Source organism: Indicator indicator, chromosome 21, assembly GCF_027791375.1.
Source record: "Indicator indicator isolate 239-I01 chromosome 21, UM_Iind_1.1, whole genome shotgun sequence".
Lineage (NCBI taxonomy): Eukaryota > Metazoa > Chordata > Aves > Piciformes > Indicatoridae > Indicator > Indicator indicator.
The window spans coordinates 11,014,061-11,037,875 of NC_072030.1; the positions used below are offsets into that span (position 1 = coordinate 11,014,061).

General features: G+C 37.0%; 2 protein-coding genes across 2 annotated transcripts in view; one reads left to right on the plus strand and one right to left on the minus strand.

Annotated features, from left to right (window-relative positions):
- The window catches only part of PDE3B (phosphodiesterase 3B), a 74,665-nt gene extending 65,799 nt beyond the window's left edge, over nucleotides 1-8,866 (plus strand). The window contains exons 10-16 of the mRNA XM_054390310.1: nucleotides 1,701-1,812; nucleotides 2,577-2,690; nucleotides 3,571-3,770; nucleotides 5,228-5,431; nucleotides 5,820-5,981; nucleotides 6,311-6,560; nucleotides 6,895-8,866. Of these exons, the coding sequence (XP_054246285.1) occupies nucleotides 1,701-1,812; nucleotides 2,577-2,690; nucleotides 3,571-3,770; nucleotides 5,228-5,431; nucleotides 5,820-5,981; nucleotides 6,311-6,560; nucleotides 6,895-7,121 (1,269 nt within the window). The 3' untranslated portion in view covers nucleotides 7,122-8,866. The remainder of the gene's footprint in view (nucleotides 1-1,700; nucleotides 1,813-2,576; nucleotides 2,691-3,570; nucleotides 3,771-5,227; nucleotides 5,432-5,819; nucleotides 5,982-6,310; nucleotides 6,561-6,894) is intronic.
- A 9,255-nt stretch (nucleotides 8,867-18,121) lies between these two features.
- On the minus strand, nucleotides 18,122-21,779 carry LOC128973903 (vitamin D 25-hydroxylase). The gene is given in 4 exon segments (XM_054390387.1): nucleotides 18,122-18,297; nucleotides 19,913-20,242; nucleotides 20,780-21,002; nucleotides 21,699-21,779. Coding segments are annotated over 4 exon segments (810 nt in total).
- Nucleotides 21,780-23,815: the final 2,036 nt, after the last annotated feature.

Sequence of the window (23,815 nt, forward strand, 5' to 3'; positions counted from 1 at the left end):
TGCTTTCTGCATGTAGTATCCCTTTTACCTCTTTCTGATTTATCACTAAGCTCTTCTGTGCAGTTTCATGTTGTGCTGAAGCCAATCTACTGGCAGGTGCAAAAGTATGACTCTCCTTGCTCTTCCCTAGCCTCTCCCATTCATCACTGTCATCTGGATACTTCTGTCTCTTTATGCTGGATTTAGCAATCCTGGAGCTATAGTATGAGCTGGGTTTGCTTCTGATTAGACCAGAAAACATTTTTATTTACAGTATCTTAGTTTCCTACCATGGAGTAGAAAGAGTGTTACTCTGGTTTAAGGGTAGTGTTAGAAACAATCAAGTGGAGAGAAGGGAACAACTTAGAAGCACTTAGGTGCAGTTGGAACCATAGGCCTGCATCTGTACTGAAGACAGGAAAAAAACAATGGGGATAATGTAATGTTGCCATTAGACACTGGCTTTTCTTTCATAATACACAATATTATGGGTGTTGTTTTAAATCTTCAACTAGTCTTGTTTGATCAAATGTTTGCAGGTCTTCTGTCACCTCAGTTAGTGACAGCTGTTCATGTACAGGCTAGAATGCTACAATCCACTCCTGAGTGTTTATTTTCCTGTGGTGTGCTAGTGCTCTGTGAACCAAGTTAGCTTGCATTTCATTTGTGTGAAGTCCAGGGAGTAGAGCAAACCTCTAAGTTTTTAACTGTGCAGGTTGCTATTTGACCAGAGTTTCTGTATCAGCATTTCTGGATGTTGTATGTATGTGTACTACTTGTCCTCCTTCCACCCCAGTCCTTTTGTCTGTTGTGCTGTAAGCATCTGATAACATATCTTACTTAAGAGCCAATTAAAAACTGCATTTTTACCACCAGCAGTTGTTAGGTTCTCAGATTGGGTATATGTAAAGGGGAAGGGTTGGGACAGGCAGAAGGAGGAGAGATGTCCAGTGTTTGGCTCTCATGTTCCTTTGAGCACCTCCCTCCCATACTTCAGAACTTACTCTTTCTCTCAATTGTCTGGGACAGAAATGACAAAAATGAGTAGCAGTGACTTGTTTTGAATGCTTTTTTAATATTGCAGTATTGGAGGAGATTAGGTCTTTGTAGTCACTAAGTTCTACTTGTAAATCATAATATATTTGCACAGTATACAGATGTGTAGGTGTTCTGAGTATATTTTTGGAGTAACTGTTTCATTTACTAGCTAACTTTGTTAAAACTACCCAAGATAAGAGGAATAAAATAAATAGAAATATTTTTCCTCTGAAATCTCACAAATAAATACAGTGTTTGGTTTGTATTTTTTATATTAATGGCTCTACTACTGTAGTTAACTAATTTGAATTTTTGATTAATAAGTAAGAATATGGATTCTTCTTTTTAGGTCACGAATGGAATAAAGCATGAGTTCTTTAACATAATAATAGTCTCCAAAATGTTCTTTAAAAAAGTCAGTTGTGCATAGAATTTGTCATTAAAGACATAAAAGCTTTAATTATTATTATTTATTTGAGAAGATGATAAAAATCCACATTTTTATGCTAAAAAGTCATGAAACATATCTCTATGACAACAGCTTTCAGATAGTCTTTAATGGAGTTTCAGTAATTTCCATCTGTAGCATCAATTTAGAAACAGGAATATTTGTACAGCTGAAAAAGCAGAATAAGTTCAGGTATATTTTTTTCAAACTGAAAATCATTTTAATATGTATTTAGGTAACCTATACCTTGTTTCAAGACACTGGTCTGTTTGAGATTTTCAAAATCCCAACTCAAGAATTCATGAATTACTTCCGCGCACTAGAAAGTGGCTACCGAGATATTCCCTGTAAGTACTCTCCAACGGCATATGTTTTTCCTTTTATATTAGTCTATATCCTTTAGTGGATATGTTAGTTTCTTTAATACAGGCATAGACAATGACTTAATTTAGTGTATGTTTAATTAATGCATTTGTCAGAACTTAGAACTGATTTAATGAATTGCAGCAGCAAAAAAACCAAACCAAACCCAAATGTGGACTCCCAAACTCAATTAGTGAATATGTGGGTTGAATACAATATTAAAGAATTTAAATGAATCAAACAGACTGAAGGTGATGGGAGAATATTTGTGAATTTAACAGAAATTTGGTGTAGGCCTGTAATAGAATAACAAGAAAATATAGAACATTTGCATTAATTATTTGTCTTGCTGTTTAGAGTAGCCAAATTCATTGGAAAACAAAACAAAACCACACACAGAACATTCTCCCTCTCCCCCTCTTTCCAATGCACAGATGTTTGCAGGTGCTTTTAGGTATCAGATTGGAGGCTCACCATCACTGAGTTAAAAGGCTGCTTAATCCCTTTCTGACTGTTAGGTAGGATGAAGTATGCTTAGAGGATGTTTGATGTTTATCCAGCTTGTTTCCTGAAACTCTTCAGTGACATAGCCTCTACTAACTATTTAAATTCAGATTTTCCTTTATGGTTAATCAAAATCTCCCTGTAGTAAACTTGGTACATTACATTTTTTCCCTTTTTTTTGGTTCCTTTTCATCATATTTTAGTTGTTGTTTTTTTTTTTTTTATTCTATTTGCTAATTTTCAGATCACAATCGTATACATGCCACAGATGTCCTTCATGCAGTATGGTATCTGACCACACGGCCCATCCCTGGATTTCAGCAAATCCACAATGAGCATATCATGGAAAGTGATATGGGTATGTATTCATATGGGTTATATTTCTTCCTTTGCTGTAAGAATATCTTAATGAAAGTACAATAGGTAAAAAAAAAATAATTACAAGAAAATATCTGATTACTCTTATCACTCTTTTATTTTTTTTTGATATCACAATCTTAGCCCACACCATCAGAAATATCATGCAATACATTTCTAGAAAAACTTACAAGTTTTGTAGTTTGAGAGATAAGATGAGATGAGTAGTTTGTTATCCAAAATTGCAGGTTCCCTCAGTAAATTTTCTCTGCTGAATGAAGCTGCAGTCAGTATAGTTTTAGCAGTCAAAACAATGTTAGACTAGTATTTTTTAACTTCATTGGGAAGTTAAAGTACCAGTGTCAAAGTATTTAACTTAATTGAAGCTCCCCTTGATGGTTTTAGAGTAAGCATTAGTATTTCAGAATTCTGTAGTAGATCTCACATGCAGACATTCAGGCACTGGAGTGACTACCCTAACAAGAACTGCATGAGCGCATCCCTGAGAGAGACGTGAAAGACTTTAGAGTCAAATTTTGTATGACGCTAGTTCTAATAAAGCTTAGTTTTGTGATGCCTATGACTTCATGGAATTAACTTTTAAACTTAGATTTGTAGGGTTTTAGTAAAATCTATACTTGTAAATATACTTTATATATATGTACATTATATTATACATGTAAGCTTTCTACAGCACAAGTGACCCGTGCAGAGATAAAGAGACTTCCTCTCTTACATGTCTTCTAAAACACCAGACAGTTTCAAGGACCATGGCAAATCTTCCTTCCTTCCTCTCCTCTTCCAGCGAGGACAGCAAGTGTGGATATGTGCCCTGTAATAATAATATTTGAAAATAGATTTTCTTTTTTCAGTTTCCTTAGATGAAGGCAGTGGTATTGCCCCTGCTCAAGTCAGCTATATTTCTTCAAAGAGTTGCTCTATTGCTGATGATAGTTATGGTTGCCTGGCATCAAACATTCCTGCTTTGGAATTGATGGCTTTATATGTAGCAGCTGCCATGCATGATTATGATCATCCTGGTCGTACAAATGCTTTTCTAGTGGCCACAAATGCACCTCAGGTAAGAAATTTTTTAACCAGAAAATTATTTGTCTGTATCTGAAGGGAAGAATAATGAATTTTGTTTCTCTTCTGTTCCCTTGCTATAGCTTTTTCAGGATCTTTTGCCCAATTTAGGAAGTATAGAAATGTAATTTTTACATAACTTGTGTAATTTATTTTTGTGATAAATTCCAATATATTTTGTACATATTGGTTGTGTAAGTGTGAGAAAATAATTAAAAAGTTAAAATAATAACACAAATCAATGCAGGCTAGATTAAAAAATTCCTAGAGAGCTGGCCCTAGGGCTGTCTAAAGAGCTAATTCATAGATATCTTACATTTTGGGAGTCCTGTGAAATCATAGTAGTGTCTGCAATTACAATAAAAACTCAGGTTCCTCTAATAGTCCAGTTAACTTTATCTCTGTATTTCAAATTAATCCTTTATGGTAAATAGCCATATTACCTTTAAGGGAGGGTGAATGAAATAAGAAGGAATCAGCAAGCTTTTATCTCCCACATTCAACTTCATTGTTAGAACAGAGTAGAAAGAAAGGAGACTTTAAAAGTGAAGATTGCAGTTGGTTTTCAACAATCCTGTATTGGGAAGGGGGTGTGGGGGAGGAAGAAAGGAGAAAAAAAAAGTAGGATGTAGGCAGTTTTGTATTTCTGCTGAAATCAGTGCACAAGGAAGACTAAACCGCATCAGTTCATCTCCAATCTTCAAAAATACACATGTTCGTTTTATTAGTGACCTCTTCCTTTCCTCAAAACATAAAGATTATTTTTGCATTTTTCCAAAGAAGTTTTTTGCAGGTTCTATTTAATCTATATTCAATTGATTATTTTCTAGGATGTTTTGTATAAACACGAGAGTTGTGAGTAAAACCTACAACTGTTTTATCTAACTCATTTGCAGTTCAATTGAATTCATCAGCATTAAATGTAGCATATTGAGAACTAGTGATACTCCCCACCATTTCCCATTAACCGCAGTTCTTAGATGCTTTGGAGTTCCTTTCCTGTTTTTTTTTTTTTTGTTGTTGTTTCCTAAACAATACTGGAATTAAGAGGAATTAAAAGCGTATATTTAGGTCAGAGTTTTGGTCTGAGTGTTTTTTTTGTCTGCCTCAAGTCAGTGTGTGTGCTTCATTCATACCACCAAGAATGCAAAGTCTACACTTTAAATGCTTTATGTGTGTGTCTATAGTGTCACTAGACAACCTTAGGGACTTTTAAGGAGAGAAAAATCTTTCCTAATTGGATATTTTTGTTGTTTGACATTTTTTAACTTTAACCCTCAAAACCAGAAGGCAAAACATAATTTCCAATAGTTTCCTTTTTTTGTTTTTCTTCTTTTTGTGTTTGTTTGTTTGTTTGTTTTTTAATTAAGACTTGTTTCTGACTTAAGTTTCACAATATTTAATTACAATTTTAAATCCTTATGATTTTTTTTTTTATTTCTCTTTTTGTAGGCTGTTCTCTACAACGACAGGTCTGTCTTAGAAAATCACCATGCTGCTTCTGCCTGGAATCTATTCTTATCACGACCAGAATACAACTTTTTATCAAATCTTGATCATGTAGAATTCAAGCGTTTTCGTTTCTTAGTGATTGAAGCGATCCTTGCCACAGATCTTAAGAAGCATTTTGATTTCCTTGCAGAATTCAATGCCAAGGTTTGTTGCATTTTAGTGACTTCACTTGAGCTAGTTGTGATGTACTGATGTTAGTGTTGCTACTGAGTGGTTGTTGCATTTAAAGTTTTATGTTATTAAACTTAAGTTACGAAAAAAAGAAAATACAGTATTTCCTTTGTACAAACCAATTGTAGATTGTTCTCTAGATTATCTAATAATCCTAGCAGATATGACATAGGGACCCACAGAAGACCTCACATTTCCATCTTCTGGGAGATAAGAAATTACGTCTTTTTTGTATGATGTAAGGCAAAAAAATCATATGGAAAAATGTATACAAGTGTCTATTGAGAAAAGCCTTGGAAAAACCCAAACCATTGATGAATAGTTTTGTGTTAATTCTTTCAAATGTATGTCTTCAATCCAGGTCAATGATATCAACAGTCATGGCATAGAATGGAGCAATGAAAACGATCGCCTGCTGGCCTGTCAAATATGCATCAAACTGGCAGATATTAATGGCCCAGCAAAAGTTAGAGAGCTGCATCTGAAATGGACAGAAGGCATTGTTAATGAATTTTATGAACAGGTGGGCATGGAAAGTGTAATTTACTCTTTTTCAATAACAGGCAACTGAAATGACATCTCTGCCTGCCCTGAAGCCATCCTGTAAAGGCAGAGGGAATAGCAGCTCCAGTAGAATTAGTTCTCCTGTGCACAAGGGTGTCTTGCAGCAGAGCTGAAGGGAAGATTATGGCCTGTGCAAGACTGAACCATAATGTGTCTTTATTTTAAACTGACCTAATTACATTGTCATCCATGCAATGCTTATTTGATCCCTTCAAAGTAATCTTTAAAATAAAAATGAAAAATTAATTTTATGAGAAATTCCGACAATGTTTGAAATGTCTTTTTTAGGGTGATGAGGAAGCAAGTCTTGGATTACCTATCAGCCCCTTCATGGATCGTTCTTCTCCACAGCTTGCAAAACTGCAGGAATCTTTCATCACTCATATAGTTGGCCCCCTTTGTAATTCCTATAATGCAGCTGGGTTGCTTCCAGGGCAATGGGTTGAAGAAGAGGAAGAGGATACAGAAAGTACTGAAGATGATGATGGAGCACAGTTAGAGAGTGACGATGAAGAAATGGAAGATGATCTTATTTTGAGTAAGTTTCTGTATTTCAGTTGATGCCTTTGGTTGCAATTTCATAGGCTCAGATATAGCAATGATGTACTACACAATTTCAGTCAAATACTGTAGATTTTGCACTTGTGCCACTTCATAATTTTCCCTCTTTTAAGAAAATTTTTTTGTTAATATCAGGAGACTTGCAATTTCAAACAGACACTCATTGTTATCCTTTGCCATGGCACTATTCTGAATAAGCATCCATGTCTTTTGCTCAAATTTACATGTCTTACAACATGCCATTGGTTTTGTATGTGTAAAATACTATTACTTTGAATCTCAAGCAATCAAACATGCTTCTAATTTTGCAGAAGCTCAAAGAAAAAAGGGTAGAAGAATATTTTGCCAGCTAATACATCATCTCAGTGAAAATCACAAAATATGGAAGAAAGTGATTGAAGAGGAAGAAAAAAATAAAGCTGAAGGAGCTAAACTGCTGACTGAGATATCATCTTTACCTCAAGCAGATGAAATTCAGGTTATTGAGGAAGCTGATGAAGAAGATGAGCGACAACTAGGAGAAGACAAGACGTGCTAAGAAAACTTCAGTGGTGTCCAGTATGATAATAGCCTACTTTTGTTTTCACTGTGCTGACTTTAGCCTGACACAGTTCACATAAAATTGAAAGGCCTTAATACTGTGAGAGGATTCTTTCTACTCTAGTGGAATCCCACTCCTATGCACTTTCACCACACAGAATATGAAACTTTATTAAAAGACTGAGTATTGTATACCCTGATGCAAAGTTCTTTATGCCTTAGTTGGTATAAAATATCCTGATATAATGCTGCCTTGCTGAATATGGAACTCTTCTTTTCCTTGAGGTACCTGCAATTTATGAAAACATTCAGTGACTTCAATTACCAAAGCGGCAAGAACTTTTTGCTAACAAGGAAATATGGGATGAATCCTAATATTGATGTTCATTTCATGTTGTTTTTGAACATGAATGAGAAAAGTCTGTGCCTATATGAAAACTGTGTTACTGTTGCAGTGCAAGCCTGTTGTGGGGTGTCTACTTAGTGCAGTAGTGTGCTTAACGTAGTCATCTCAGAGCAACTGTTCAAGGACTGTGACATAAATGCTGAATTCTGATATTTGTGGTTTAAAAAAAAAAAGAAGAAATCCAGGTGCATCTATTTCTGATGCTTTTTATTATTGTGCATAATCTGATGTTTTATTTTTGCAGAAAATATTCAGGTTTGCAGTGGGTGTTCATGATAATTCATTGAATACAAGGCCATTATTATCTGTTGCCTTGCTGTTTTGTGGTAGAACATTAAAAACCTGTTCAGCTACTTAAATTATTAAGAAATTGTTTTCTTTTAGTCATAATGCTATATTTCCTACCCTTACTCAGGTTCCTGTTTAAAACCAAGTCAGCCACATCACAGATTTTTATCTGGCACCAATTTGGGGTATTAAATTTGAAGGAAATAAGAGGGTATTTCATGTATCCTTTGTTTGTAAAACTATAGGAGAATTCAAGAGATTTAAAAAAAAAAAAAAAGGAGAAGACATAAACTACTGTTTCACAATATGGCTAGTGTAGTCCAATATGCCCCACATCTTTTCTCCCATCACAGACACAGCCTATATTGCCTTCAAGTTTGGTATACATCCTGAATATACATATGGAAAGCAGAATGTCAAAACTTTGTGTAAAGCCTAATAGCAAGGTAAACATCACTGTACTATATTATGTTTTAGATGTTGAGGTTTTAAATAAGAAACTTAGGCATTTGACACAAATGTATATTAGGAACACTACCATTGTAGGTCTAATTAAAAATAAAAAGAAAAAAATTAGGCTACAAATATGTAAACAAGCCACAAATAGAGCTAAGTTTAAAAGTGCACCTTTTAGTACTAAACATTTATATGCTGTGCAGTGTAATTGAATAAAAACAAATGCACATGTGTGCAAATTGCTAAATGTATCTTAGCATATTTGTGTTTACATTTACATCAGCTGACTTGAAAAAAGAAGGTAACATTCCTAAAAGAATCTTGTGTAAATTGTATTGCACTATTTTACACAAACAAAATTTTATTCTGCTCTTTGATTGGCCAGTTTAAACAACTGAAAGGAATTCTTTATTTTCCACTGGTAAGTTTTTTGTCAATCCATTTAGAAGACCACTGAGACATGCTTTTGCTATTTTATATATTCAGTGCCAAATCCCCCTTTGCTGCCATTCTTACTATCACTGCATTTTTTTGTACATGAGCAGTGTTAAACCCAGATATTTCTGTCATTAATAAAATGTTGCACTATTGAAACTGGCACTTACTGATCATTCACTTGTATTTTACATTTGTGGTTCATATATTTTCCTAATGGATACTTTGAAGACTACAGGAATTGTGCTTGTTTCAGTATGCTGTGTTCTCAGCATTGTCTGTTTAGCCTATGTGTTAAAAAAAATCACTTTAATATTGTTAAACTTCATTTTACTTTGACTGATGAAAAAAATGCAAATGAGTTTGTCTGAACTTACTGCCATGTTATTTTATATGACAGCTTTTTACTTCATTTCCTCTAGAAAAAGTATTATTAAAAACTAATATTAAAAAAAATAAGAAGGGAAAAATAATATTTTACTAAAGCATTGGCAGCATTTATATCTGGTGACAACTTTGCCAGCAACTTTCTTATCTCAGGTTTCTCTTCAAGCAATTTTAAAATGTGGAAACGAGTAGCAAACCTCAGTATTTACTAAACTATAATACTAATATGTATTTCCAATTAGAAAATTTCAAGTTACAATAGACTGCTTCAAATGTGTGTTTAGTTATGAATGTATTCAAAATCCACCTTCAAATGTCTGTTATTTATGTATATGCAATATGTGACTAATTGTTACTCTTAAGAGCAATGGGAAAAGGATGTACAGGTGTCATCAAAGATTGGTTCAGGGCATATTTTAAAATCAGTGATGGAGGGTCAGTTGAGTGTTGATAGAGCTGTGAACAAGAGTGTCTCTCCATGTAAGGCATATCATTCATGCTGGTACCAACCCACTGGGACATTGCATTGGGTTGGAAGAGACCGTCATAGGTCATCTTGTCCAGCTCCCTGCACTGAGCAGGGACACCTCCAACTAGATCAGACTGCCAAGTGCCACACAAGTCTGATCTTGAATGTCTCCAGGGATGGGGCCTCAGCCACAACCCTGGGCAACCTGTTCAGTATTTTACCTCTCTCATTGTCAAGAACTTCCTCCGTATGTCCAGTGGTTACAAGCAATTTAAATATGTGAGCTCACTTCACTTCACAGCTACCAAGGGATTCTAAGGAGCACAGAAAAGCACATGAGAATACGAAGTACATTCTAAAGCAACACTCACCACTACTTTTTGTCAAGAAGCAGGCCTAATTAGTCAATACTGAAGCTTGTGCTGCTAGAGCTTCCCATCTGCTCATTGCCTTTTTTTTTTTTTACAATGTGTGTTGGATTACTCGCTCTCTGTGTACACTGCATGTGGAACTGGACTAGAAAGTTTTCTGTAAGGACCTGATTTGCTCTGTGCCTCTGGAGACATCTGGTGCTACAGTGGTGCAAAACCAACCAAAGTGAGCTACTTGGGTCCTCCTCCTGTGAGTTCTTCCTCCATGATCAGGTTAGAAGGATTCAAAATGAAAGGACTGGTGTAATGGTTCTGAAGGTAAGTCCAGAAACTGGCTGACTTTAAATGCCATTGTGCTACAGTCAGGGTACCGAATAATGGATGCTTAATGTATTTAAGTGGTTGACACATACTTGGTTCCATGTGACACTGCAGACAACCTTCTGAAAGGGCACAACACAATTGGAAGTGTTTGACCGGAAGGTTTCTTTTGGAATCTGTACACTGTGAGTCATCTTTTGATTTCTGTACTTCAGGAGATCACAGGTTACAGCAACTGGTGTCTGTCACAGGTTCTAGTATGCAGGCTGTATTACTTGGCAGAATGCTACCATCTGTGAAATCTAAGACAGGAAAAGTCTTACACAGAGGACAAACCTTTGGTCCTCTGGTTTACCTGTGAGGATTCAAAAGCACAAACATGTAACATTAAACCAATGGGGCCTTTAAGTAATGGTGAGAGAGCAAAGTGTTTCAAATGATTCCTACCATTCACCTTGTGATTTCTCCATGTTCTAAATATCTTGCCAAAAAACAGGTGATGAGTCACTTCTGACTCATCTCCCAAATCAGCAGAACCCTTTGCACCTTGAATGAGATCAAAGTCTTTTCATTTCACTTTCATATAAAGCAAACCCTAATGCTCACCTTAAAGTGTAAGGATTATACCAAAAATCCAAAGGGTAACCTTGATATTACTTATGGGACATGGGCAGCAGACAGCAGACTTTGTCACTTGTGCCAGTTAGATGTGAAAACTTGTTCCTATATGTGGTCATCCAAATGGTCTCCACTTTCTTTTATCATGACATTCATCCTATTAGAATTTATTCATCTCTGTGATACTGCCAATTTATCTGACTCATATATTAACTAAGCTTTCTTTCAGTCAAAGAAGTGAATTAAGAAGCCCTCTTATTTATCTCTGAGAATTTTTGTTCTATTCATCATAAATAAGGCATTACCAAAATACTATTTCTAATTTCTGATGTCACACCCCAGGTAAAATATCTATCCATTAGACAGATTGCAGAATTCCAGTTCAGATCAGTGAGACAGAGAAGAAATATGGAAGACTTGACCTAAAGAGAAGGAGGACAGAGAAAATTAATTCAAGAGATTTTTCTGAGCCTAGAGAAAATGTGACTTAAGTGAGATATTCTAAGGTTTTAAATATTTGATAAGGCTGCTTCAAAGAGCAGAGTAATCAGAATCATGCTTTCAGTGTTCATACTGTTTCTGACAACAAGTGAACAGCTTTAGATAATAAGAAGGAAGACTCAGTCTCCACATGGCTAATTGTCTTAAGGATTGAGAGGGCTGTGACTTGTAGAAGTAGATTGCCTTGGAGTAGTAAGGAAGTCTTTGAAAATCAAGTCTGAAAAACAGCTTTCAAGAAAACATTCCTGGGTCAGATGAGCAAACTGCATAACTTGCTGAGATTCTTTCTGGACCTATTTTTAAAATACTAGGACTAGAGTTGAGATCTTATATTGATGCCTTTAAATAGCAGGAAGAAAACGTGCAAAAGGATATAAAATAGTCAATAAGCAACGTTCAAACAACAGGAATTGGGTATGTCAGCTGAATCTACTTCAGGGAATGTGAAGAGCTTTTCATTTACTGCATGTTTAACTGGTAATGCGTTTCCCACGAGCCATAATCTTTGTTGAGGGAAAGAGTGAGGATACTTTGGAAAAAAACAGACAAGGGCTGAAGCTCAGCCAGAGTTAAGATTGTCTGGCTGTCAGTTTATGAATAAATGGAAATGAAGCAGCCAAAAGGTTTTTTAATTTTTTTTTTTTAATTGTCTAGTGTTAATTTGCTAAAGCTTGTATTTTAAATATTTCTTAAACTATATGGCCCTCTCTAGGTGTTATGAAAGTGTATACTGGCCTTCCAGTATCTGAAGGGGGCCTACAAGAAAGCTGGGGTGGGACTTTTTAGGATATCAGGTAGTGACAGGATTAGGGGGAATGGAATAAAGCTGGAAGTGGGGAGATTCAGACTGGGCGTGAGGAAGAAGTTCTTCACCATGAGAGTGGTGAGAGCCTGGAATGGGTTGCCCAGGGAGGTGCTTGAGGCCCCATCCCTGGAGGTGTTTAAGGCCAGGCTGGATGAGGCTCTGGCCAGCCTGATCTAGTGTGAGGTGTCCCTGGCCATGGCAGGGGGATTGGATCTAGATGATCCTTGTGGTCCCTTCCAACTCTGACTGATTCTATGATAATTAAGACGCTAGGAGATGCTGGATCTTTTTGAAGATGATGTAATTCATATAGTTACAGGACTAGATTAAGCAAGTCAGGGTTTTAAGAGAAAATTTAGCCTTTAGCACTGAGTTTTATTGCAATCAGCAACGAATTATCGTTGCGGTCTCTTTTCAAGTTTGTAATTGTGACACTAGCTATGACATGAAGAACTTGAATATTCTAGAGACCATACCTAAAATGCAGTATTAAGGTATGTTGCATTTTCCTTTTTACTAGGACAGTTTAGTCTGTACAATTTTGGAGAGAGAAACAGCTTGTCTTTATATGATGTAAATGATTTTGTTGTGGATCAAGATCTGAAGTTATCTGGAAGGGGCTTTAAAAAGTAACCTCAGTGCTTCAGGAAACAAAAAACCCCAGGGCAATTAAATTAACTTCCTAACCTGTATAGGCACAAGCAGGGTCATAAGCATCTCTGTTTTTCCTGGCAAAATTAGGCTTTATAAGCCTAATTTGTAATCTTAAGACTAAGAATATTATCATTTCTGCTGTGGTATGTGTTCACCAGTGTTATTTTTTAAACTGAGCTTGTTGTGGAGAGAATCAAAAGGGCATTTGGACTCCATATATAGGGAGGCATGTCAAGAAAGGAAACTTAATTATGTGAAAATAACAGGAATTCTCTACAATATTTTATCTGTAGAGATTCTACTTCCTAAATTTCATTTCTTATAGGTATGGAACCCTCCTGGCTTATCTATGTTAGTGAAGGACCTGAATGGAAAATGAGCTATCCTTTTTATCATTTTAGTGAAGGTGTAAGAGTGTCCATGGGGCATACAGCATGGACCCTGTTGCTGAGATGCTAATAGTGGGACTAATGTGGTTAAGCATCCTAATAAATTTACCTGTAATGCAAGAAGCTCATCTTTTCTTTTTTAAATACATAATGGTTTTTGGGTTTTGTTTTTTTGTTTTCTTGCTTCTGGTAAATCATAGTTTATGCATATTAAAAGTACGTATTTTTTTTCTTTTTAGGATGAGAGTAGAGAAGGAAGTTAGCACTGGAAAAGAGCAGGGGAATAAAGAGTAAGTTTATTCTGGTTTCTGGTATATTACTGAAGGCTGGTATAGATTACATGTAAAATTTTAGGCAAGCAGCCATCTGCTGCAGTAATAGTAAGATCTTGGATTAGATTGCACATTCCTGATATGCTCCATTATTTTAATGGATTTAATCTATTTGGAATGTTACTTATTCAGAAGAATGTAACAAACGTAATGTCTCCTAGAGTCTGGCAGCCTTCCTAAGAAATGACCACTCTGAGTATGGGTTCTGCCTAATTCTAATCACATCAACACGGAGATAGTTGACAGCCTTCAAAAATATCTAAAGGGATAATCTAGAAATGGAAAACTCTGCTGATCTTCAAATTGTATTGTATGAAAGGACTAAATAAGGCATAATATTTGCAGAACAAAAGTTTAATTTGATCTTGATTAGTCACCTGAGACATCTAGCTGCTGTGACAGTGCATGTCTGTACCTTCACAGACTAATGTGCTCTGAGAGTTTGCCTTTGAAACTCTTCTTGAATAGTCCAAAGATAAATTCTAATCTGGCATCTTCACCATTTTGATCTTTTCTTTTCCCTCCTATTTATCCATAATCCTTTTATTTTTCCATTCAATGCATTGTTGCAAAAATTACATAATCTTATTGTTACTCCTTTTTTAAAGTGATTTCACTATATTTTACGGTGTTTTCTCTGAACTTTCTACTTCTGAGGTGATTGTGCCATTTTAACACAATCTGTGTCAGGTACTTGCTAGTGCTTTTATAAACCATTAGGCTAAATTGAGACTTTAAAAAAAAAAGGTAGATTGATAGTTTCTTTTCACTATTTGGACAGCCTGAATTGGAATTAGATTCAGAATCTAATTGTGTAGCAGAACAACATACTAAATCAAGAAAAGATCTGCTTGGTATGTGAGCCCAGACTGCTTTTACTCTTTGAAGAGCTAGCAGAGGTTTGAAATACAGAGAATAGTAAATACAAGCTGATGACTGAGAGGAGGGACTTCTGTAAATGTCTGTGGTTTACTTCTCATGCTGAAGACAGTGCAAAGATTTCTGTAACAATCCAGGAATAACTGTCATAATGTTTGTTTACATGCCTCAGTCTTCATCTAAAGCTGTACAAAGTATTCACCTGCTTCCTAGTTTAAAGATATTTCACCTTGACCTCTGTTTAATATTCATATCTAGTTACTGAAATGTTCTTTTATCCCCTTTTTGTTCTCTGTTTAGACAGCTGTAGCAAATCAAGTCACTTACTCGTGTGTTTGGTAAACCAAGCAAATGAATTGAGCGGTGGCTGCGTCTCTAGCCAGTACCTTCTACGGTACATTTCTGTGGTCTATGTTCTGGAGTCGTGCTTGAGTCTCCAGTTTAGCCAAAAACGTTCTAACAGTGCCAGTGTGTCACCAGGTCTGAAATAATAAATCATTCTGAAATGGAAGCATATTAGCTTGGACATGGTGCTGCCCTGGTATGACGATCACATGCTATTTATTTGCTCAGCTCATAAATCAGTAGAAGTACCTTGCAGCAATCTACAATGTTGCAGCTTTTCAATACAGATTTCCCTCACCCTGTGCTTGTTTTCTATGTCATTGGCTCATGGGCATCTGAATTTATATTTGGACATGTCCGAAAAGGCCAGAGTCCAGAAGGAAAGGCCTTCCTTTTATTGATACTGGATCTGGCCAACAGGAGGTCAAAAACATACCCTGTGAAATGAATAGATTGCAGCGTGAGTGTATGAAATAAATGTAAATCAGCTGAGTTGTTTTCAGAATTACAAGTTTATCACTTCTGCAGCATTACTAGAAAACAGTTGCAGTGGAAACACAATGATGATGTTTAAGGAGGTATCACCAGAACAAATGCAGAAAGATCTGTGACTTCACCTCAAGCTCGGGTTGAATCGCACAGGGAGCAGCAAAGCCAAGCTGAATATGCATTTTTAGCTATGTTTACAGCTAAAAGTCCTTCCCTGCCTTTGGGAATGGCAGTGGAGTTACAGAGAAGGTACATGCAAGTTTCTCCTTGTGACTGTGATACACAGGTATGTGGAAGCAGTGCTTCCAGTTGTAAACTGGACAGGAAAACCTTCTGCAAATGGGAACAATCTTACTTCAACACATTAGTTAATGTCTTTTTCCATCCTTAAATTTTACAACCAGGAAAATATATACTAGTTAATGTATCAACATTTAATCCCAAACCAATGTTAAATAGCAGCCAGCTATGCTAGATATAAAACTCTCACCAGGAAATTCTGAACTGCTGTCTGGCTACTGACGTTCATTACTTGATACAATAGAGAAATTCCAGAGGACTGAAAAAAAAAAAATCCTATTATTATGTCAATATTTCAAATTATTAAATTGGGTTGTTAGGATAATTCTGAGTCTGAGGGAAAATAATGAAAAAGTGTATCCAGAATTAAACATGTAAATATAACTAATACTGGCATAGATTTATAAAAAAGACAGTTTGTCAAATGGATTTGATTGCTTAAATGAGACTGTAAGTTGGCAGATCATGGTAAAAGTTTGGATTGATATTCTGAGGCTTTTCTAAGACACTTTGATTTAGAAACCAGAATGACATATAATCAATGTGGTTCTCATTAAATGGATTAAAGACTAGCCAGGAGTTAGATCTCAAAATACCTCAGCAGAAGGGAATTACTACTGGGCAGCAGCTTGAGTGTAGCCCCTGTGAGAGCTGGTTCTTGGTTTTAATCCTCTCCCTATCTCAATTAGGATTTTTTACACTATTTTTTAACCCCAGGATGTAGAGATTTTGCATCCCAGAAGGTAAGCCTAGTAACAAAACTCTGGCCATCTGATGCAACAGCACAGGGTGGGATCACTATGAATCCAGAACTGTAGCACTGAACTCTTCTGTTCGGTGTTGCTTCATACTAACTTTGGTAAATTTCACAATCCTTACCTAAGCATTTCACAAGCACCCAACACCTATGTAGGCAGGTATCCAGGAACAACGCCAGTCTTGACTCCTAAGCCCCAGTGTTTGCCAGTACATTCATTCACAGCTTTCATGGTGTGTCCAATGCAGAGCAAGCAGTCTTACCTCCTTTCTCCCCTGGTTTGAATCAGAAACCTTGTCTACAGAAAGGCAGTTATTCAGCAAAGGACGAGCCTGCCCAACCCCTTCAGAGCATCAGGAATGTGTCTGAGGTGCTGTCTGTGAGACACATGGGTCTGACTACCCTGAAACAGAGTAGGTAATCTCATCTGGACCTGCTGCATCTTAAGTCAATAGGCTGTTATAGAAATGGGCTGGTATTAGCTCTGTTCTTTTGCTGTTTCAGAAGAAAGTATTTCTGCTCAGTAGAAGCTGAAAGCATCAGGTCAGCAGAAAAATACCAATTCTTGCCTTTGAACTTTCCTGCAGGTCCAAGTTGAAGCATAAGCTGTAAGAAGACCAAGGTCTAATATTCAGCTCTGTCCTTAAATAGCTGCTTGCTCAGTGTCTTTTGTTCTGAACTCTGATCTGAGGCCTTACTCCTCTCTACATTGTTGGGACTGAACGTACAATATTTAGAGTGTCAGGTCCTGTAGGGCCTGCATATATGAATCTTTATCTACCAGTAACCATAAAGCAGCAGCTGTCAAGAATAAAACATGAAACTGGCAGAAATCAAGAGTAGCTGTTCTGCCTAAAACTTGTGCTTAAAATCCATTTAGAATCTTGTTTCTCCCCACCTTATTCCACTCCCCCTCCCAAAAATATCTCTTCTCTGGTCAGACTCATGAGCACCTTATATTCTTGACTTGTAGCACAGTTGCATGTGAGTGGTAGGAAGAAGCACTTTTTTCCCAGTGTCCTTAGGCAGAGAGAAATCATGCTGTTATGCTTTACACATGCAGGTGATGGAGGACATGTCTGAAAATGCAATAACCTGCCACAAATGATTGCTGTAATTGTCAGGAGAATGGCGTAAGTGAACACTTTATACATGTTACTAAATGAGAAGCAAGCCATAAAAGATCTTAGAAGTGAATTCATGTGGTTATCTCATTCACTGGAAAATTATGACCAGCTGGGAAGACAGAGCAAAGAGAAGGAAGGATTAAAATGCTTTAATAGACAATTTGTGTGTCGTGGCTAGAAAAGACAATTTATTCTGAGTTACAGAAATTTAAATAGATACCTTTAAAACCTTTTAGCTGTATAAACTTAATGGAGAATTAAAAAGAACATCTTAGCTGGAATAATGTAAATTAAATTTCCATGAATGAGTCAAAGTAAACATTTTGACCCATATTCTCCATCCTTATAAAAATATCCTTTAAGTAAAATGGCTTGCTAAGGAATTAAATATTTAACAGCTGAGTCAGAAGTCAGACTCAAACCAGACTGCTGGCGTGAAAACATCAAGTTCAAACACAGGACATATTTCACATTTTTGGTTGAGGGTATTTTTTTGTTAAATCCAAGTAAAAAGAAACTATAAACTTGTGCATAAATAGAATTTATCTGCAAATCCTTTAAATTTTTGTTCTTCTGAGACGTGAACACATTTAGAAACAGAAGGCAAAGTGGATCTTCAGCTGCAGCTTGGAGCATTATGCTCCACCTGACAAGTCTAGACCCTTCTCTTCACCGTCTTTTGGCACAGATGAGGTATGGCTGTGGTTGTAATGTCATGCCTAATCTTGGTTTGAGATCTGGAATCACACCATGAGGAAAACACAGGTGAAATCGTTGCAGTAATGAAGTGAAAAACAGAAACATTTCCATTCGAGCTAGCTGCTCTCCGAGACAATGTCTTCTTCCTGGATTGAAAAAGAAGGTTTTGAAAAAACTTAAAATGTGCTCAATTACATTTTCACTTAGTAGGAATACAAATGGTCATTTTTCTGTTCTAAGAGGAGCTGTATGAACTTGCTGGTAGTATTCTGGAAGAGGATAGGTGATAGTTTACAGCATGAAACAGGTTTTAGTGAATTTGTTCCTCTCGTTACACAAATTCCTTAGTAAATAGTTCTGCCCAGTTTACTCAGATAAGCTGTTAGGTACTTTATCTTGTCTTGAAGTGCCAATCTAGACAGAAGAGTTTAAAAAAATGGAATTTCAGCCTTTGTCCCTTATTTTCTTAATTACATCTACTGCCAGTCATTATTACCCGGCAATTATGATAACATAAGTAGAAAGATATGAAACAGGTCTGGATAATGCCTTTAAATAGCAGTTTCTGTTCCATGACTAGTTACAGGAAGTGAATGTGGCTGTGGAAGACACAGATGAATGGAGAACAACATCTGGAACTGCTAAGATTAAACAGACAAGCGTAATAGATGTAAAGGTGGACTTCATCATATCTAACTTTGGCTATCTAGATGCTGTGCATCTATTCCAAGGGAATTACCTTGTCTCCCTATATTTTGGAAAAAGAGCATCCCGGATAAGCAAACACAAAGTTGTGACTTTCCATGGACTGCAAGTGTAGCCCTGGCCATTAGCCCATTACTTTATACAGAACACCATGTTTTTCAGGTTGATAATCCTATGTAAGGTAAATTGTCCACTCATAGATACCAAAAGACAAATCCATAATGATTTAGGACTTCCAGAATATTTCCTTAGGGCAGAATACAATGCAATATGGTCACTGTTCTGAATAAAATATGCAGTATCTAGTGCTGATCCAAGTGCTGAAATTTGAAAGCTGGTTGTGTAAATTACCTGAATCTAATTATAACAGCCATTGACTATTAATTGTGAAAAGAATAACGCTTATGTACTGCAATGACAGATGGGAAGATATATTGATGTCTTTTTTTTTTTCATAGTATATATATAATAGTAAGCTCATCTGTATAAAAGATACTGTGCTATAATGTGTTATGTCCACTGTGGATTATACTGAGTATCTTTAAAATCATAGAAACATTCAGATTGGAAAAGACCCTTAGGATCACCAAGTCCAACCAGTAACCCTACTCTAGAAGGTTCACCCCTAAACCGTATCCCCAAGCACCACATCCAAATGACCCTTATACACATCCAGGGTTGGTGGCTCAGCCACCTCCCTGGGCAGCCCACTCCAATGCCTGACCACTCTTTCCTTGAAAATTTTTTCCTAATGTCCAGTCTAAACCTACTCAATCACAGCTTGAGGCCATTTCCTCTTTTTCTATCCCTAATTACCTGTGAGAAGAGACCAGCACCAGCCTCTCTACAATGTCCTTTCAGGTAGTTGTAGACAGTAATGAGGTCTCCCCTCAGCCTCCTCTTTTTCAAACTAAACAGCCCCTGCTCCTTCAGTCGCTGTTTCATCAGAACTGTGGATATTTTCTTTCACTGTCCATTTTTGGTTTACTGCTCTCACTTGTATGTTATACATCTCTCAACTTACAAAAAAGGAACAGTGAAAGGAATCAGTCTTACCTAGTGAAAAAGGAACAAATGCATCTTTCTTGACAAACTGTCCACTGCTGTCCAGAAATCTCTCCGGAGAAAACACTTCTGGATTGCTCCAGTATTTTTCATCAAAGTGAACAGAGTAGAGGTTTGTAATGACTGTAGTGCCTTCAGGAATAGAGTAACCACGCACCACAGTATCTTTGGAAGTCGCATGAAAAATGCCTAGTGGAACTATATTGCAGAATCTTAGAACTTCATGCAGCACAGCCTCAGTGTATGGCATCTTACATTTCTCTTCTAAGGTGGGCATTTTGTTAGGGCCAATAACTAAATCGATTTCTTTTTGAACTTGACCTGTTAGGAAGAAGAAGAAAAGCTGATGTTTATTGTGTTATATTCTTTAATTTACTCTTGTGAACTGAGGATAGAAAGAAATTGTACCTAAACTGTTAACCACAACCTGACTTTAATTTTTGTTGATTTTTTTTCATTTTTACTTTAATCTGTAATTGTATTTGCTTATTTAATTACATAGATCAGTACATCTGCCAACCAATATTTAACTACATAAATCAGTATATCTGCCAACCAATATTACACATCATAACACTAAACTGAAATACAATAATACTTTATTAAAAATGTTAAAGCTTCATAAAGACTATATTCACCAGTTTTATCATCATAATTGACTTTTGATATCCTCTTCACCTGCATATAAAATAAGCTTTTCACATCTGTTCATGGTATATTTGGTAAATGATACACCAGAATAATACACACAGACCTTCTTTTCTGGTTATAGTTATGGATCACTGCACTACTTTGTAAAAGCATTTTGAATTTGCCATACGAAAGTATATCAGTTCCTCAAAATGTCAAAGTTCTTACCTTGAATGTTTGGATAAAGAGCCATAAATAACACTGCCCATCTTAAAACATTTGTTGTGGTTTCTGTCCCAGCTATGATGAGTTCTCCAACGGAGAAAATTAAGTTTTCTCTTGAGAATGTAGACTCTGGATCATTTTTGCTGCAATCCATCTCATCTAAATATGCATCTACAAAATGTCGAGGTGACTGAGGCTTCCTGTTTTCAGAGACACGTTCAATAAGCTCATGAAGAAAGTCATAGACTTCAGCTGCGTTTTTAAACAGCTGCTGGTGTTTCCCAAATGGCAAGATACCAATCCAAGGAAAAGCATTATATAAAAATACAGAAGCACTAGCAGCTAGTTCAATATTTTCACTAAAAATCTCAATCATGTGCTGAAATTCAGTATCTTCGTATGTAAAACGTTCTCCAAAAATAATCAAATTGGTAATGTTTGAAACAGCATTTGTTATCAAGTGCCTAAGATCAAATGGCCTGCCTTTGTACGTATCAATGGCATCAAGAAAAAATGTAGATTCTTCTGAAATTTTGTGTTCAAAAGACCTTTGACCATATCCAAAAATTCGAAAGGTATTTACAGCTAATTTGCGATGTTCTGTCCATCCTCTGCCATATTTACTGTTCAGTAAGCCTGAAAAAATATTTTGACACAGTATTTTATGCAACGCTTTATTTTCCCCCATAAGATAACAGAATTATGTAATAAGGAAAAAACAAGACCAAAAAGAAAATTACAGGTATCTTGCTATGGAACATAGTCCAAGAGTAACAATCCTTTCCAAACAGTATCTTTAAAGAAGCAGCAAGTACTTTATGAAAGGAGATAAGTAGAGAAAACTGCTAAAACCAATGTTTCATATGATCACAAACCCACCTATTGGCCAAAAATTGCATTTATATATATAAGGCATTATCACTTACCTCCCATGTTTGTCAGCTTCTTAAACAAGGGAAGAGAGGGTCTGTCTGCAAAGATGTCACTTTGATGAACAAGGCATTCTTTGACTGCATCATAGCCATTCAGTACAATAGCAGATATACCACCCAGATCAAGGCTGAAGATCTTTGAGGGGAACATATAATGAAAATTTTTAAATGCTATTACAAGCAAATCTTAACAAATAATGAAAAGAAGTAAAAAAGCAACAGAAAAGTGCAACAACACTGAACAATCATGTAAAATAGAGACTTGGGTAAGCTTCAGCAGGCCGCACGGATAACCAGAAGTGATGTAGCTATGGCACTACAGAGTAGAGCCTGTTGTCAGCTAATTTACTTGGTCAAAAGATAAACTGCCCCACACTACATTCTGTGCTTTGCTGTGCACCTAACACAACCTGTTCTCCTAAGTAAGCACTGGGGATGCTTTCATAAAGTCATTAAAAACCATGAATTCAGTAGGGCAATGCATAGTTTTCAGAAAGGATGTACTGTCTCCTAACAGTAGCTATGAGTATATAACACTATTAGATATAAGGTACAGGTTTTTCATATAAGGACTAGAAATAAAGTACCTATGTTGTCTACTTTCCTAATTCACTGAGACTATTTCCACAGGAGGGAGGAAAGCTCCTTGTACCTGCTCCTCGTCGCTGCCTAAGTTAAGGCAGACTTCAATAGCTGAATTTGGTTAAGGGCACTGTGACTGAAGCTACCAAATTCCTATCATGAAGACTTCCAACGTCACTTAATAATGGCATACACATAAGCGGTGTCAGTTGTGACAACAACCAAGCTGCACCCAGTCCTTTCCATCTCTGAAACTGGACACCAGCTTACTTTGCACAGGCTCCCAAAGAACCATCAGGTGACAGAAGTAAGAGCCAGGATGACAGCCAACAAATGACAGCATAGCCCAGCTAGCCCCATCTCCCGTTTCCAGAAGTGGTTAGCACTAGATGCTTTGCAGAAAGTTTCAATACATCCTGCAGAAGGCACACACAGGATAAACAAAATGAAAATCTTGGCCTAAGCTGTAAAAATCAAAACTGAGGCTAAACTCTAGATTGAAATCCTATCTCTCATTGCATACTTTTCACAGCATTATAAATCTGTATTTTTGCTTATATGAAACTCCATTTTTTCCTTAAGAAGCATTAACCTCCACAATATGCAATAATTATACATAGCCTAATCATACATTCTGTGACCACTGCATTGACACCAAAAGGGTTGTCAAGCACAGGCACAGGCTGCCCAGGAAAGTGGCTGAGTCACCATCCCTGGAGGTATTTAAAAGATGTGTATACATGGTCCTTAGTGACATGGTTTAAGGGTTGGACTTAGCAGTGCTGGGTTAACAGTTGGATTCAATGCCCCTAAAGGTCTTTTCCAACTCAAGCAATTCTATGACTATTTTATTTTAGCAGACTTTGTATTTTTCTGTTATAATGACTCTTCTAGTGTATGTGACAAAAGACACCCAGTGTATTTCTGCAAACTGTTTGTGTTCTAGAGGTTTGAAGAATGTCATTTTCTAGACAAACTGTTGTTGGTTGGACACACAGCTCAACCCTTCACATCTCTCCAGTGCTAGCACCGCAGGGGTTAGAAATGGTCTAGAGATGTACAAGCTCAAGCAGTGGCTGGCCAGGGTGTGCAGTGACTGGCCAGATGGTACCAAACCCTATGGGAGTGCATTTGTGTACACAGATGTGCACATACACCCCAACAAAAGGGAACTGCCTGCCCTTCCCTGCTGCACCTAGTTTGGGTTTAACTTCTGTGAGGCTTGTAAGAGTAGATTGGTTTAAAACTAATGAAAAGAAACACGAGGTCTAGAAGGACAGGAGCTAAAGCATTTTACCAGCAGCCACAGCGGGGCTCCCTACAGCGGCAGCACCGGCTGAACGGAGGGGATAGCTCTGCTGCTCTGCCCGCTCCCACTGCAGGGGCTGTCCGCAGCGCCTCTTTGCCAGAGCGTTGCGCCCCGGGCTCGCCCGCCGACAGGATAAGGGCCCTTTCCTCTGCTCCCGTTAGACGGCGGCGGGGCTCCTCCCATCGTGCTGCTCCTTTCTCCCCGGGGCATCCGCCT